Raw genomic sequence first — 16720 nt, forward strand, 5'->3', positions numbered from 1 at the left:
GCTTTCTAAGAAACTTGTACAGGTCTTTCTCCATTCGGGGTGATGTTGTAACACATGTCCATTAACGATATGTGGGTCAATGAACCCAACATCATGGATGTTTCTTATTTTGCATTCCCAAATCTTCAATCTGCATAATAGCGTACGCAACAATATAGTTAGGACAATATATATATATATATATATATATATATATATATATATATATATATATATATATATATATATATATATATATATATATATATAGTGCAGGCAATGAAGAACGAGATGAGGTAGAAATAAATCACTTACAGAACGTAGCAACTCAGCATAGATTTGTCGAGGTCGCGCAGATTGAACAGCTGGAACAATTCACTCATATGAACTTCTACAGAGTACCGTTTGGTGTGATGCTCATCTGTAACATCCGCATAAACATATTCTTTGTCGGCCCATGTTATGAATTGCTTGTACCAACGTAGCAGATTTCGCATTTGTGGTGGTAGACTCTTTTCCCGCGCAGGCTCGACGAGAGGCCCATTCCGCACATATTGTAATGCTATCTCACATACTGGCGCATCCTCAAGGCCTAAGAAGGCACGAAGAGTCAAACCCATCTCGGACGCTTGTTTCATGGCACCCGCTACAGTCAATCCAAGTGCTGCCGCAACTGCTATGATCTCGGGGTCCTCTTCCGGACCGGCTTTCACTATGAGCGGGGGGATCGATTGTTTCTTCTGCATCCCGAGCTGGTCAACTTGTTTCCCGCTTTTTTTACTTTCTTCTTTCTCCTCCTTCAATATTTTTGCTTGCCTACGAAGTTCATGTCCATAGTCGTCAGGCATATTCAGCTCGGCTTGGGACGGTGTCGTCAAAAAATCCTTAGCCCACTTCTTTTGCTTCTCAGTGAATACTTGCTTGGGCTCAGGCTCTTTTTTCGCCTTCATATCCGCCTTCCATTTCTCATAATCAGCAGACGCGGCCAATTTGGTTTCAGCTTCACTAAGTTCCCCAGGCCTTGGGAGGAGAGGCTTCAGTGATGGCTCCGGTACCCTTGTGGTCTTAGGTACATAAGGGTCCGGGTTAATAGTCCAGGAGCGGGTTTCCTTGCTGTCCGCCTGCTTCTGCTTCTTCGCCGGAGGTGGATTGGGGGGCGTCGTACCCGCCGGAGGTTGTGGATCGGGGGACGGCGTCGAATGGCGTGAAGGAGGTGTAGGTGAACCACCACGACCACCACCACCGCCACCACCACCACCACCATCGGAGGGGGGTGGACTTGCTAGCCTTGGCGCCTCGCCTGGAAACACTATGTACTTCTTTTTCCATAGAATGAACTGGCGCTTGACATCTCCAAGTCTTCTCTCCCCTTCGGGTGTAGGTTTGTCAATCTCCAGGTCCTCAAACCCTTGGACTATGTCTTCCACCGTGACACGAGCATAGCCATATGCAATGGGGTTGTTGTGGTGGAGTGCTCCAGGTGTACAGGGTAAAGCACTGCCGCTAGCTACCTTCGTGGAAACGTTCCCCACGGGATAATGCAGATCACATTCTTTCATCTCCTTTACATCATCCACGGGGTAGTGAGGCTCCGGTGCACGAATCTCGATCATCGGTGCACTAGCACCAGGCGGGGCATCCGTGGAAGCCACGCTGCTTCTCCGCTGCTGGCTTCCGCGATCCGCTTCATGATCTTCATGCGGCCCTGCAGCCGATTTTTCTTTCACTAGTTCATGCACGGTCTGCTTCAACTCATGGAGTTCCGATGCAAACTTCGTCATAAGATCTGCATCCCGGTCCGTTTTCTCTTACGGCTTCTGTAACAGTACGGGTCATTGTCCTGGGAAAACCCTACTTTCCACGGAACTTTGCCTTTGCCTCGTACACGTCCTCCGTGTTCATCATTCCCGAGGGCTGTTGTCAGTGCGTCTTTCTCTCTGTTGAACTTGATCAAGCCCTCTTGAGCTTGGGTCATTGCGTCAATAAGGGCTTGGGTGGGAGCAAACTGTCTCTGCCGGTGAACACACTCCCCTGTCTCCGGGTCTAGCGATCCCCCATGCCCGTACCACCAGCTTTTGGCCCTTGGGTCCCATCCCTCTGTACCTAGAGGGATTCCTCGCACCCTCGGGTCCTCCTCCATCTTCTGCCACCTAGGCTCCGAAAGGCGGTATCCTCCTGGCCCCATAATATGATGGAACTTTTTCTTACTCGCATTATCCTTATTTTTTTTCGATATTTCCTTGAAATGCTCCGATTGCTTTGGCCTCACAAATTCTGGCCAATCATCTTTCAGTTTCTCACGTTGTCCATTGAAATCCGGAGTCTTGCCCTTGTTGACATAGTCACGGGTTAAATTTTTCTTGAAGTTCCGGAATGCTTCGCCCATCTTCTGAAGAGCGAACTCTTTAACTAGCCTCCTCCTCTGACGTCCACCCGGAACCTCGTTACCGAATTCATCGACTTTGTTGTATTCCGGAGGTAGAATGAAATGTTCCATAAGCTTTCTCCAGCAATCCTTTTTCGTTCTCTTGTCGACAAAACTGAAACCAAGACGTGCCTTCTTTGGCTCCTTCCATTCCTGGACGGTGATCGGGACGTTGTCTCTAACAACGACTCCGCATTGGTTGATAAACTTTGAGGTGTGCTGTAGGGGCTTGCCGGTTTCACTGACAAACTCAATGGCATATGTTTCTCCTGTTTTCATCGCCTTGGATTTGCCACGCTTTGTCGTACTCGATTCGGAGGGCTAAAAAAAGAAAGAGAGTCGCGCGCGTTAATACATATGTATTCACATTTCAGTAAGTTTGTATCACGAGAGGCTCTCAATGTATATATATACCTCGCCGGAGGTGGTTGCTACTTGCAATTCGAGATCGTCGGTTGTTGACGGTTGACCTCCGTCGACAATGTCCGTTCCTTCACCTTCTTGATCATCGACAATCTCTGTTCCACCGTCAAGGTTCAGATAAGAAGAGACTACATCCTCTTGTTGCTCATATTCTGAGCCCGGCACATAAGGAATCTCGTTGTTGATGATGCCCATTAAATAACGTTCAGCCTCCGGATCCCAAAGCGGCTTGGTTCTATCGTCCGCCATATGTCACTCCTGCATGTAGTAAAAATTCTTTAAGTATAAAGGAATTAAAAAATAAGATTAAGGGGACATAGAGGAGGAGGAATTAAAAAATAAGATTCTTTAAGTAAAAATTCTTTTTTTCTTCTTCTTCCTTTCTTCTTCCTCTTTCTTCTTTCTTTCTTCTTCTTCCTTTCTTCTTCCTCTTTCTTCTTCTTCCTTTCTTCTTCTTCCTTTTTCCTTTCTTCTTCCTCTTTCTTCTTCTTCCTTTCTTCTTCTTCCTTTTTCCTTTCTTCTTCTTTCTTTCTTCTTCTTCCTTTCTTCTTCTTCCTTTCTTCTTTCTTTCTTCTTCTTCCTTCTTCTTTTTTCTTTCTTTCTTCTTCTTCCTTTCTTCTTCCTTTCTTCTTCTTTTTTTCTTCTTCCTTTTTCTTTCTTCTTTCTTTTGTTTTTCATTTGGTTTTCATTTTTTTCTTCTTCCTTTTTCTTTCTTGTTTTTTCTTCTTCCTTTTTCTTTCTTCTTTCTTTCTTCTTTCTTTTTTTCTTCTTCCTTTTTCTTCTTTCTTTTTTTCTTCTCCCTTTGTTTTTCTTCTTCCTTTCTTTTTCTTCTTCCTTTTTCTTTCTTGTTTTTTCTTCTTCCTTTTCTTTCTTCTTTCTTTCTTCTTTCTTTTTTTCTTCTTCCTTTTTTTCTTCTTTTTTTCTTCTTCCTTTTTTTTTCTTCTTTCTTTTTTTCTTCTTCCTTTGTTTTTCTTCTTCCTTTTTTTTCTTCCTCCTTTGTTTTTCTTCTTTCTTTTTTTCTTCTTCCTTTGTTTTTCTTCCTCCTTTTTTTTTGTTTTTTTGTTTTCTTTTGTTTTTTTCTTCTTCCTTTGTTTTTCTTCTATTTTTTTGTTTTCTTTTGTTTTTTTCTTCTGTTTGTTTTTCTTGTGTTTTCCTTTTTTTTCTTCCTTTGTTTTTCTTCTGTTGTTTTCTTCCTTTTTCTTTTTTTCTTCCTTTTTCCTTTTTTCTTCCTTTTTCTTGTTTTTCTTCTGTTTTTCTTTTGTTTTCTTCTTCCTTCTTTCTTCTTCTTCCTTTTTCCTTTTTCTTTCTTCTTCTTCTTCCTTTTTCTTCTTCCTTCTTCTTCTTCTGCCGGCGCGCGGAGGACGGCAGGCAGGGCCAGCGGGCGGCGGGCGGCGGGCAAGGGCGCAGGGCACGGGCGGCGGGCAAGGGCAGGGCACGGGCGGAGGCGGCGCTCACTGGGGACGGGGACGGCGGCGCGCAGGGCTTCGGCGTCGGCGTCGGGGCAGGGCTTCGGCGTCGGCGTCGGCGTCGGGGCAGCGCTTCGGCGTCGAGAGAGAGGAGAATGGGAAGTGGCGAAACTGCTAAGTGCAGTATTTATAGACGCACCTTTAGTCGCGGTTGGGGAGGCGGACCGCGACTAAAGGTACCCTTTAGTCGCGGCTGGCCACACCAACCGCGACTAAAGGGTACCCTTTAGTCGCGGTCCGCCTCCCCAACCGGGACTAAAGGGTTTTGGCGCCGCTTTCGCTCCCGCGCAGAAAGACCCTTTAGTCGCGGTTGGGGACAACAACCGCGACTAAAGGGTACCCTTTAGTCGCGGTCCGCCTCCCCAACCGGGACTAAAGGGTCTGTGCTGGAACTGGCGCGGTGCGGTGGGATGTTTAGTCCCACCTCGCTAGCCGAGAGGCTTCGACAGTGGTTTATAAGCGCGGCTGCGCTCACCACTTCGAGCTCCTCTCAAATGCAGGCTTACGGGCCTATTCTGTCACTGTGTGCCTGTGGGCCTACTGGGCCTTCTGCGGGCCTGAATCCTGGCCCATTAATGGGTTTCTAGTCGTTTTCAGGCCGTGGTGGCCCAGTAGGTGGCATATTTTTTATTTTTTGCCTGTTTTTTGTTTTATTTATTTTGTTTTGTTTTTCTTCCTTTTTCCTTTTTCCTTTTTTCTTCTGTTTTTTCTTCTGTTTTTTTCTTCTGTTTGTTTTTTTCTTCTGTTTTTTTCTTATGTTTTCCTTCTGTTTGTTTTTTCTTCTGTTTTTTTCTTCCTTTTTCCTTCTTTCTTTTTTGCTTTATTTATTTTGTTTTTTTTTTCTTCTTTTTTTTCTTCCTTTTTTCCTTTTTCCTTTTTTGTTCTGTTTTTTCTTCTGTTTTTTTCTTCTGTTTGTTTTTTTCTTCTGTTTTTTTCTTATGTTTTTCTTCTGTTTGTTTTTTTCTTCTGTTTTTTTCTTCCTTTTTCCTTCTTTCTTCTTCTTCCTTTTTCCTTTTAAAATCAGAAAAATAAAACTAATTCATTTTAAAATCTTAAAAATACAATTCATTCTTGTGTTGCTCGAAGTACGGAGCCACCAAGCTGGAATTTTGCAGAACTGTGTGGTGTGCTTCAGTCATAGAATGACCGTCCATACATATCGTGGATTCCCTTCCGATCTTGCCTTTTCCACTTAGTCTCCCCTCGTGCCGCGATTGAGGAATACCAATCGGCTTAAGGTCAGGAACATAGTCAATACAGAACTCAATTACCTCCTCATTTCCATAGCCCTTGACGATGCTTCCTTCTGGCCTAGCACGGTTACGAACATATTTCTTTAATACTCCCATGAACCTCTCAAAGGGGAACATATTGTGTAGAAATACAGGACCGAGAATGGAAATCTCTTCGACTAGGTGGACCAGGAGGTGCGTCATAATATCGAAGAAGGATGGTGGGAACACCAACTCGAAACTGACAAGGCATTGGACCACATCGTTCTGTAACCGTGGTAGATCTTCTGGATTGATTACCTTCTGAGAGATTGCATTGAGGAATGCACATAGCTTCACAATGGCTACTCGAACATTTTCCGGTAGGAGCCCCCTCAAAGCAATCGGAAGCAATTGCGTCATAATCACGTGGCAGTCGTGAGACTTCAGGTTTTGGAACTTTTTCTCCGCCATGTTTATTATTCCCTTTATATTCGACGAGAAGCCAGACGGGACCTTCATACTGCTCAGGCATTCAAAAAATGACCTTCTCTTCTTTGGTAAGAGCGTAGCTGGCACGACCTTGAAACCATTCCGGATGCCGGTCATCTGGGTCTTTCAAAAGTTGCTGGTCCTGCCGTGCTTCCTTTGTATCATTTGTCTTCCCATACACGCCCAAGAAGCTTAGCAGGTTCACGCAAATATTCTTCGTAACATGCATCACGTCGATTGCAGAGCGGACATCTAGGACTTTCCAATATTCTAGCTCCCAAAATATAGATTTCTTCTTCCACATGGGTGCGTGCCCGTCAACTCCCCGCGGAACTGATTGTCCGCCAGGACCCTTTCCAAAGATGACTTTCAAATCCTTGACCATATCAAATATCTCAGCACCAGTACGTTCCGCAGGCTTCGGCCGGTGATCTGCCTTGCCGTTGAAATGCTTGCCTTTCTTTCTTACGTTATGATTTCGGGGAAGAAATCGACGATGACCCAGGTACACGTTCTTCTTACAATTAACCAAACGTACACTTTCAGTCTCATGTAAGCAGTGCGTGCATGCATTGTATCCATTATTTGTCTGTCCCGAAAGGTTACTGAGAGCAGGCCAATCGTTGATGGTTACAAAAAGCAACGCTCGTAGGTCAAATTCCTCTCCTTTGTGCTCATCCCAGACACGTACACCAGGTCTGGCCCACAACTGTAAAAGTTCTTCAACTAATGGCCTTAGGTACACATCGATGTCGTTGCCGGGTTGCTTAGGGCCTTGGATGAGAATTGGCATCATAATGAACTTCCGCTTCATGCACAACCAAGGAGGAAGGTTGTAGATGCATAGAGTCACGGGCCAGGTGCTATGGCTGGAGCTCTGCTCGCCAAAAGGATTAATGCCATCAGTATTTAGACCAAATCTTATGTTCCTTGCGTCAGCTGCAAAATCTTTAAACACTCTGTCGATCTTTCTCCATTGCGTTCCATCAGCGGTGTGTCTCAACTCCCCGTCGGACTTACGGTCCTCTTTGTGCCATCGCAACGACTTGGCATGCTTTTTGTACATGAACAGACGTTTCAACCGTGGTATTATAGGAGCATACCACATCACCTTGGCGGGAACCCTCTTCCTGGGTTTCTCGCCCTCAACATCGTCACCAGGGTCATCGCCTCTGATCTTATAACGCAATGCAGTGCATACAGGGCATTCATTCAAATTCTCGTATTCACCGCGGTAGAGGATGCAGTCGTTAATGCATGCATGTATCTTCAGAACCTCTAAACCTAGAGGGCAGACAGCCTTCTTTGCTTCGTACGTACTGGCGGGCAACTCGTTATTCTTCGGGAACATATTCTTCAACATTTTCAGCAAATTTTCAAATGATGAGTCACCTACACCTTCCTATGCCTTCCATTTTAGCAAATCCAGTGTGCAGCCCAGCTTTTTCAGACTATTATCGCATCCTGGATACAACGACTTTTTGTGATCCTCTAACATGCGATCCAAATTCTCCCTATCCTTGTCAGTTTCGCAGCGTCTCCGTGCATCAGCAATGGTCCGACCAAGATCATCAGCGGGCTCATCATGTGCCTCTTCTTCACCTTCACCTAACCCTTCCCCACCTTCAGCATCATCCTCCATGAAAGTATCACCGAAATGATCATGATAGTTGTCATCGATATCATCCCCTTCTTCATCTTCTTCCATTCTAACCCATCTTTCTCCATGCTTGGTCCAACAATTATAGCTTCGCATGAAACCGTGCCGAAGCAGGTGCATGTGAACGTCTCTTGAGGAGGAGTAACCCTTCTGATTCTTACAGACAGCACATGGACAGATAATAAAACCTTGCTGCTTGTTCGCATTTGCCACTACGAGGAAATCTTTCAAACCCGTAGTGAACTCGCCGGAGAGTCGGGGACCGTACATCCATTGCCGATTCATCTGCATTATTATTATATAAAGTATATAATTAACCATCATGCATTTGTTAAACTAACTAGCTAGAAATAATACAAATTAAACAATGAACTACACACATGCATATTTTATCAATGACACATGAAAGGTTCAAGTTGCTAACCGCGATCGCGGAGGAAAAATAAATGAGAAAGCTCAAGTGTGGCTCGGACACTTCATATCATGTTTGTTTCAGGCTCTCGGGCATTTCATCGAACACCTTGTGTGCATAGGAGGAACCAAAAGCAAACCCACCACCCCCTTCTGAAAATTGTGAAGTGAGCTGAGTGAAGTGAAGTGAGCTGAGTCCTATATATAGGGATGGGCCTTTAGTCGCGGTTGGCCAGGCCAACCGGGACTAAAGCCCCTCCCGTCCGCCAGCTGGATGGGCCTTTAGTCCCGGTTGGCCTTGCCAACCGCGACTAAAGGCCTTCGGGGACCTTTAGTCCCGGTTGGCCAGGCCAACCGGGACTAAAGCCCCTCCCGTCCGCCAGCTGTCGACCGAGCGCGCTGGGCCCAGATAGTTGGTCGCGGGTCTTCTCCCGAACCGCGACTAAAAACCCCTTTGGTCGCGGTTCGATTGTTTTGGGGACTAATGGGGGCGTATGGAAGCCTCTTTTTCTACCAGTGCATGCAGCCCACAACTGCCTGGCCGCATGTCCGGCTCCGCTCAACACGGCATGCACCAGCCCACAGGGCTTGAGAATCGGCCGACGCAGAGCTGCTACTAACAAACTTACTCCCTCCGTCCCATAATATAAGAACGTTCTATGCACACATGCAGGACCGGTTAGAACTCACACAACACGTACACATGCATGTGTATATCTAATGCCAAGATTATGGCTAACAATGGCAACATGGTCCTCACACGTGATATAATGGAGTAAAGAAGAAGAAAAGGAAGGTGAAGAGAGATGCAGGGTTAATGGAGCATTCAACGCCGAGTTGAGTACAGGGGGAGGTGACTCGGCCCTTCGCCACGAGCAGGACGCGATCGTGTTGTCCTCCTGCAGATACCTGCACACTTGTAGCGGTCCGGTGGAGGCTGAGTTAGTTGCATGCAGGGTGGGCAGCGAGCTAGCAGCTTTGGAGTGGAGCCTGAAGCCGTTCATCGTCGAGACAGATTCTCAAGTTGACACGAAGGCGATCATGCAAAAAGAAATAAAACGCTAATGCAAGATCATAAACGACACACCGAGGCATGATATTTGTTAACGAGGTTCACCGATATGGCTACATCCCCGAGGCATGACTACGGACGCTCCTCCCCAAGATACCGCAACATCGGCCGCCCAGGCGCCGGCACAAGCCGTCGGCTCCCCTGCGTACCTGTTGCTATCAAGTCGTCATGGGTTACAACATGTGGTGCCCCTCCATATATAAGTGGCCTAGGATACAAGTGTTCGACTCCTACACAACTCGTACCTAACCACACCAATTACAACTCTAAGTCCACGTAACCCTTTACGTACAGAATATTCGACACAAATATAACAAACTCCACCTTGGCGAATATTCTCCACCACCTAGAAGTCGTCCATGCTCGAACCTCCATGTACTCCGGACTTGGGTTGTCTCCTTTGTAGCTTACTGAGAGCTACCCGACGGGCCAGACCCGCCGCCACCGTGGGACTCCACTGCTACTCCTGCAGCTCCACTCTCCATGGCTCCACCTGCAATAGTGCTCCCTTGCAACTTGTAAAGATGGGAAGCCGTTCTCTCTCCTATCATCACAGTCATCCCATCTTCCATAATTTTCATGGTCTTCTTATCCCGATCAGACCAGAATTCCATATACCACCATCATGAAGAACACCAAGCGAAATTAGATTCCTCCTTAACCCTGACACATGCCTGACTCCTCGAAGATCCGCTCAACTTCGTCGACCATCTTGATTTTGATATCACCTACTCCAGCAACACGATAACCTGTGTCATCGCCCACATAGGCTAAATCAAACTCACCAGACTTGTACGAAGAGAACCACTGGACGTCGCATGAAAAGAGCAAGCTGAATCCAACATCCACGCTTCAGTTTTTGTTGACCGCCTGTTTTATACTACGAGAACATCACTATCACTGTCCGAGCCATCACCATGAGTAGCCGCATTAGCACTTGCACCACCCTTCAGTTCTGAGCATTCCCTCTTTATATGTCCCCAGTCCTTGCACCTGTAGCACTGCATCTTTTTCTTCTCCGCCTCTTTCCCTTCCTGAGCTGATAACCTTTAACTGCCAACTCCAAACCTTGAGGTACTCTCCCTTTCTGCAGCATTTTTTTTGCTTCATCAACTCATGTCCAAGCAACGCTGCAGTGACTTCCTCATTATTGATGATTGTCTTTCCATGTGTCAATGTAATGACCAAATGCTCATAGGACGGTGGCAACGAAACAAGAAGAAGTAGTGCCTTATCCTCGTCCTCAATCTTCACATCCAGACACGCTAGATCCGTGACCAATTGATTAAAAGCATTCACATGCTCCACAAGATCCGACCCCTCCTGCATCTTTAGCCATAGAACTTTTGCTTCAAATACAGCATGTTGGTCGCCGACTTGAACATATAACGATTTGCCAACTTGTCCCAAATTCCCTTTGGAGTATCTTCGTCCATGACATGATACATGACCTGATCCGCAAGACAAAGCCGTATGGTAGCGGCCGCCTGCACTTGCATATCCTCCCACGCAGCGTTGTCAACCTTGGCTGGCTTCGTCTCCTGCAAACCCTTCAAGATTCCCTGCTGCGCCAGAATATCCTTAACTCTTGTCTGCCATAGACCGAAGTTACCCGTGCCATCGAATTTCTCCACATCAAATTTGGTGAACCCTGGCGCCATGTCGAGCCACAATCTAACCGACCTGTTGCCGCCGGTCTTACCGCCCTTGTTTTCCTCTACGACCTCCTCACGAAAAAGATCACTAAGCCCGTATTCCTCGTCTGAAGCCACGCCCCAGTCCGCGATCTACCAAAAAATATGACCCACACAACCTTTCTGTCTGCCCTTCAGAAAATCACTTGAAGCCTCTTGCCGCAACGCGCAGATTAATTCCGCCCACAGCAACTCGTCCGCTCCACTTTCCCCTGAACTCGCAAACAATTTCTGTTGTGCCTGCTAGCCTCCGTCGCCAGCCTTTTATTTCCGCTGGATCACCCGGGCGCTACTTTTCCTTGCCTGATACGGAAATCGAGTCTGAAATGTCACCGTTTACCAGGAATCTCCAAAAGTCCAAGCAAGTCCACCAGACCAGCACAGACCCGAACACGTATGCGCACATACTTCCAGATTTTAATCATAACTCTCGTGTAGGTAGGCTTGTCCCCTGGCCACACATATCTTTCCTTTTTTTTAACCGCTCATGCATGTATCCCCTGGACTCCTGCGCTAACACGTACTGCTGATTATCTCCTTCCTTGCGCGATGCATGCCATCCACGGAGACCTGCTGCTGCACGCAACCATGGCGCGTCTCTCGTATGCAGCACAGTAACTTTCCTTTTCTTGATCCGTTCACCTCGGAAAAAACTCGCCGTAAATTCCGACGAACAGCTCATGTCTTATCTCTGATCTTGATTCTTCGCCAGCAATCTGTTCAGCCCTGTCGCACGTACTCACCGACACCAACCCTGCCATAACAGTCGCCACCTCGCGCATCGTCCATGCACGAGCCGTGTCGTACCTTGGCCACCCGCGTCGCCGACACAATTCGTCCGCAGTGCCGCGCCGTCGCCCTTGTACAACACAGAGCGCATCATCTCGATGCTCTCACACTCCGATCTATCCGGCCATCCCCCACGTCTGGTCGCCGGTCCGATCGCAAGCCGAATCCGCCGCCTCCGCAACGTCTTTAACAGCCACTACGCCGGTCCGATCGCCACGTCTAGCCGATCCTTACCGACCGCAGCCCATCGAACGGTCCAGGCCTCCTGCCCAAAGTGTCCGACACCACCGACCGCCTCCGCGATCGCCGCCATGCTCCACCTTGCGCCAATCGGACGTTCCATGGCACCCTCGAGCATGATCCTCGTACCTCCGGATGATCTTCCGCATAGCCTTCTCGCAACCTTGCTCTGATACCATTTGTTAGAATAAAACGCTAATGCAAGATCATAGACGACACATCGAGGCACGATATTTGTTAACGAGGTTCATCGATATGGCTACATCCCCGGAGCATGACTACGGGTGCTCCTCCCCAAGATACCGCAACACCGGCCGCCCGGGCGCCGGCGCAAGCCGTCGGCTCCCCTGCGTACCTGTTGCTATCAAGTCGTCATGTGTTACAACATGTGGTGCCCCTCCGGATATAAGAGGCCTAAGATATAAGTGCCCGACTCCTACACAACTCGTACCTAACCACACCAATTACAGCTCCAAGTCCACGTAACCCCTTACATACAGAATAATATACGTGTTGCTGTACGATTAAGGTCTGGGCCGGAAGAGATTCAGCTCGTGTATCTATCATGATGATTTATGCCCCATGATGAAAATCTGTTCTTTCGCAAAAAGAATGGTGGCAGAGGTGCCGCTTGGTAGTATTTTATAGGAATTGCAGGCGTGGAATAAGTTGTAAATTACCTGCAGCTCAGGGGTGAGCCTTGAAATGTACAGTGTTGATGCTCCAAATTCCATCGTGATCCATAGAGACCTAACGATCCATTGAAATGTAGTACGAAGAGTGGCAGCGAGTGCTCTCCTGCAGTCACATCAAAGCCCAATTAGTGACTCGGAATTTGTGGTAACCGTTGGTCCAACAGAGACACTGCGTACCTTCCTCCGTTCTTCCACACCAGCACCAGCAGACTAATCTTTCAAACAGTAAAACTGATTGCTACCTACAGTAGTCTAGGCCCCAGCCTTCTTGACTGTTGATTTTTTCCAATGACAACAATTAAGGGAAGCACGGTGGAAATTTCCTCCCCTGCTAGTGTTGGAATATAGGTTGCCTCAGCTTGGCGCCCACACACACACACCAGGCAGAACAGAACAATACAATGGCCACAACTACGCGCCCCTCCTCGCACAGCTGCCTCTTCCTCATCCTAGCTGCAGCCTCCACCATATTCACCGTGCTCTCTGTCCATGCGAGCGATATACCCAACGGAGGGTGCATCGCCGCCGAGAGGGCCGCGCTGCTCTCCTTCAAAGCCGGCGTCACTAGCGACCCAGCTAATCGCCTCGTCTCATGGCACGGCCATAACTGCTGCCACTGGAGCGGCGTCAGGTGCGACAACTGGACTGGCCACGTCACCAAGCTGGACCTGCGCAACGATCTCTCCATGAAGGATTTGTATGGTTTTCCCAAAGCTCCTTCTCGTTCGCTGCGGGGGCAGGTATCTTCTTCATTGCTTGCTCTCCGACACCTCAAGCATCTAGATCTTAGCGGGAACTTTCTCGGCGGTGAAAATATGCCCATACCAGGTTTCATGGGTTCTCTTGACAGATTGGCATATCTCAACCTCTCCAACATGAATTTCTATGGCAGAGTGCCTCCTCAGCTAGGCAACCTCTCCAAATTGGTACACCTTGACATAAGCCCGGGCGATTCTTATCTATACAGCCTCCACTCCATGGATATATCTTGGTTAGCACGTCTCTACTCACTGGAGCATCTTGACATGGGCTCCGTGGACCTTAAAGGAGCGACTGACTGGGTCCATTCGCTGAACGCTCTTCCCAGTTTGGTTGTACTGAATCTCGATTGGTGTAACCTTCAAAATAATACTCCGTCACTTGTACACTACAACCTTACAGTTCTTGAGGAACTTGACCTTTCCTATAACTCTTTAGATAGCCTTGCTGCATCAAACTGGTTTTGGGGTGTAACTAGCCTCAAAAGGCTAATCCTATTAGAATGTGGATTATCAGGTTCATTTCCTGACGTGTTGGGAAACTTGACCTTGTTAGAGACCCTTGACCTGGGATTTAATAATATCAACGGGATGATACCGGGAACGCTGAAAAATATGTGTAAATTGAAGTCTCTAGTCCTCAGCTACAATAACATTGGTGGGGACATATCAGACTTAGTGGAGAGGCTACCGAATTGTTCTTTGAAGATTTTGCAAGAGTTTTGTTTGTCGGAGGCAAACGTCACCGGCACGACATTAAATTCTTTGCTAAACCTAACCAGCATAAGAATAATTCATGCCGGTTATAACCACTTGAGCGGTCCCTTGCCTGTGGAGATTGCCACACTGACAAATTTGACAGAAATGTTGCTTGGTGGCAACAACTTGAGTGGTGTGATATCAGAAGATCATTTCGCTGGTCTTACAAACTTGAAGATACTTGACTTGTCTTGCCCTAATTTGGAGGTCACCGTGGACTCAGGCTGGGTAACACCATTCAGGTTGGATACTGCACAGTTCGGGTCTTGTCAGTTGGGTCCCGAATTTCCTAAATGGCTTCGAGGGCAAAATGGCATTTCAGACCTTGACATTTCAAACACGGGTCTAATTACTAGGATTCCACATTGGTTTTGGACAACCTTTTCTGGCGCAGAACATTTGGACATGTCCTCAAACCAACTTAGCGGCAACTTACCCATCAACTTGGAGTTCATGTCAGTGATAACACTTTATCTGCACTCAAATTGTCTAACTGGTTTGGTACCAAAATTGCCAAGAACAATTGAAGTATTGGACATCTCTAGAAACTCTTTAAATGGGTTTGTGTCGTCAAATTTGGAAGCTCCACATTTACAGGTTGCGGTTGTCTTTTCAAATTCTATGACCGGCACTATTCCAACCTCGATTTGTCAATGGCCACAACTGCGGATCTTAGATCTTTCAAACAATCAGCTTGTAGGGGAACTTCCTGATTGTGGCAGAAAGGAGCTAAAGCAATGTAAAGCATCTAGCAAGAACTCTTCAAATGTCAGTTCCACATGTTCATCTAGTTTGGGAATAACTATCCTCCTTGTAAGCAACAACAGTCTTTCAGGTGGATTTCCTTTATTCCTGAGGAAATGCCGAGGTTTGCGTTTCCTCGATCTAAGTCGAAACAAATTCAGTGGAAACTTACCTACACGGATTGGTGAAGACATGCCTTTGTTGGTAATGCTACGGTTAAGATCAAACAACTTTTCTGGTCACATTCCATATCAGATAACGGAACTTCCTGCTCTTCGTATTTTAGATCTATCTAACAACAACTTTTCTGGTGCAATACCACAATCTCTGGATGACCTCAAAGCTTTGAGTGGCACTGCTAAGGCCTTAGATCCAGTTTGGGACAGTCCTTTCGATGAAATATCTGAAAACGAGGGTGTGTCCAAACTTGAGAGACAGTCCGATGATAGCTTATCAGTGGTAATAAAAGGGCAAGTCCTTGACTACAAGGAGAATACCGTATATCTGATGAGCATTGATTTATCATGCAACAGTTTAACTGGAGAGATTCCAGAGGAACTAAGCTCTCTTATTGGTCTCATAAATCTGAATTTATCATCAAACTTGTTGAGTGGAATTATCCCCGATAAGATTGGTGATCTTCAATCGCTTGAGTCTCTTGACCTTTCGAAGAATAAGCTTGCTGGTGAAATTCCTTGGGGCTTATCAGATTTGACATATTTGAGCTATCTAAATTTGTCATATAATAATCTCTCAGGAAGAGTGCCCACGGGGCATCAACTTGACATCCTCAATGCAGATGATCCAACTTCTATGTACATTGGCAATCCTGGTCTTTGTGGATATCCGACTCCAAGGCAATGTCCTGGCCCTCCTGAAGACGAACCAACCCACGGAGATTCAGTAAGATGGCACAAAGAGGGTCTATCTCCAACGGATTTACTTCTTGGGTTAATTGTGGGATTTGTGGCAGGAGTTTGGATGGTATTTTGTGGACTTCTGTTCATGAAGAGATGGAGGCATGCTTATTTCATGCTATTTGACGAGCTATATGACAAGGTGTATGTCAACTTTGTTGTTACTTGGGGAAAATGGTTCAGAAACACGGGTGAAGAATAAGCAAGAACCGGAAAGGATGTTGTGCCATACAAAGATACTGTTACCCGGATATGGGGGTGAAGGACTTGATGCTATATTTTTTTTATCCAGACTTGCACCTTATGTATGTACTATCTGCTATCACTTTGTCATTTAGAATAGTAAAGTGTAAAGTTAATGTATCTCGTTGTTCCATACCCCTAGTGGAATGCTGCTTTTCATATTATTAGTTACAGAATTATTTAAATTTCTTATGTGAAACAGTAAATGCATGAGGTTACGCCTAAGTACATGTTTGGATCATGAGATATATGAATCAATTTGTGAACATGTTTTTATTACTTTCACTAAAATAGATTTTGTTCGCACGCGAACCCGTCATGTGTACCCTCGACACCGGGGATGATGCACCTCAGCTCACGTCGAAAGAGATCTGACCGGCAGCATGATAGGCAGGACAGCCGGCGGATGCTTTTGCAGACATGAAAACCCGCACACCCGGGAAGGACCCCGTCAGGGAGTGCGACGGCTATGGGCTGCACTTGGTCGAGTCGCTCGCCCCTAGAGCCTCAGGATTCGCGGCTCTCTAACACAAGGAACAACGAAGATCGGGAGAGAAAAATGATGGAGAGATAAAACATAGACGAAAAGTAGTATATTGATGTTTCAATTGTGTGTTGTTCAGTCGAACATCACCTCCAACATATATAAAAGGCGGCTGAACTTCCCTTACAAGAAAAGGACTCCAAATCTCATCCAAAATCTTTCAAACTTAACCGAACTCGGATTCAGGTATGCCTGAGA

The 16720-nt window shown here is 46.6% G+C and overlaps 1 protein-coding gene across 1 annotated transcript; it reads left to right on the top strand.

Moving 5' to 3' along the window:
• The first annotated feature begins 12754 nt into the window (after positions 1–12754).
• On the top strand, positions 12755–16263 carry LOC109782729 (receptor-like protein EIX2). Its single transcript, XM_020341348.4, has one exon. It carries the CDS (start codon positions 12959–12961, stop codon positions 15935–15937), a length of 2979 nt encoding a protein of 992 aa, XP_020196937.1. The 5' UTR covers positions 12755–12958; the 3' UTR covers positions 15938–16263.
• The last annotated feature ends 457 nt before the right edge of the window (positions 16264–16720 follow it).

The sequence above is a fragment of the Aegilops tauschii genome, chromosome 5 (assembly GCF_002575655.3).
Source record: "Aegilops tauschii subsp. strangulata cultivar AL8/78 chromosome 5, Aet v6.0, whole genome shotgun sequence".
Taxonomy (NCBI): domain Eukaryota; kingdom Viridiplantae; phylum Streptophyta; class Magnoliopsida; order Poales; family Poaceae; genus Aegilops; species Aegilops tauschii.

Bases quoted from the DNA above. Each gene is read 5' to 3' on its own strand.
- LOC109782729 (XM_020341348.4), top strand. From the start codon at position 12,959: ATGGCCACAACTACGCGCCCCTCCTCGCACAGCTGCCTCTTCCTCATC.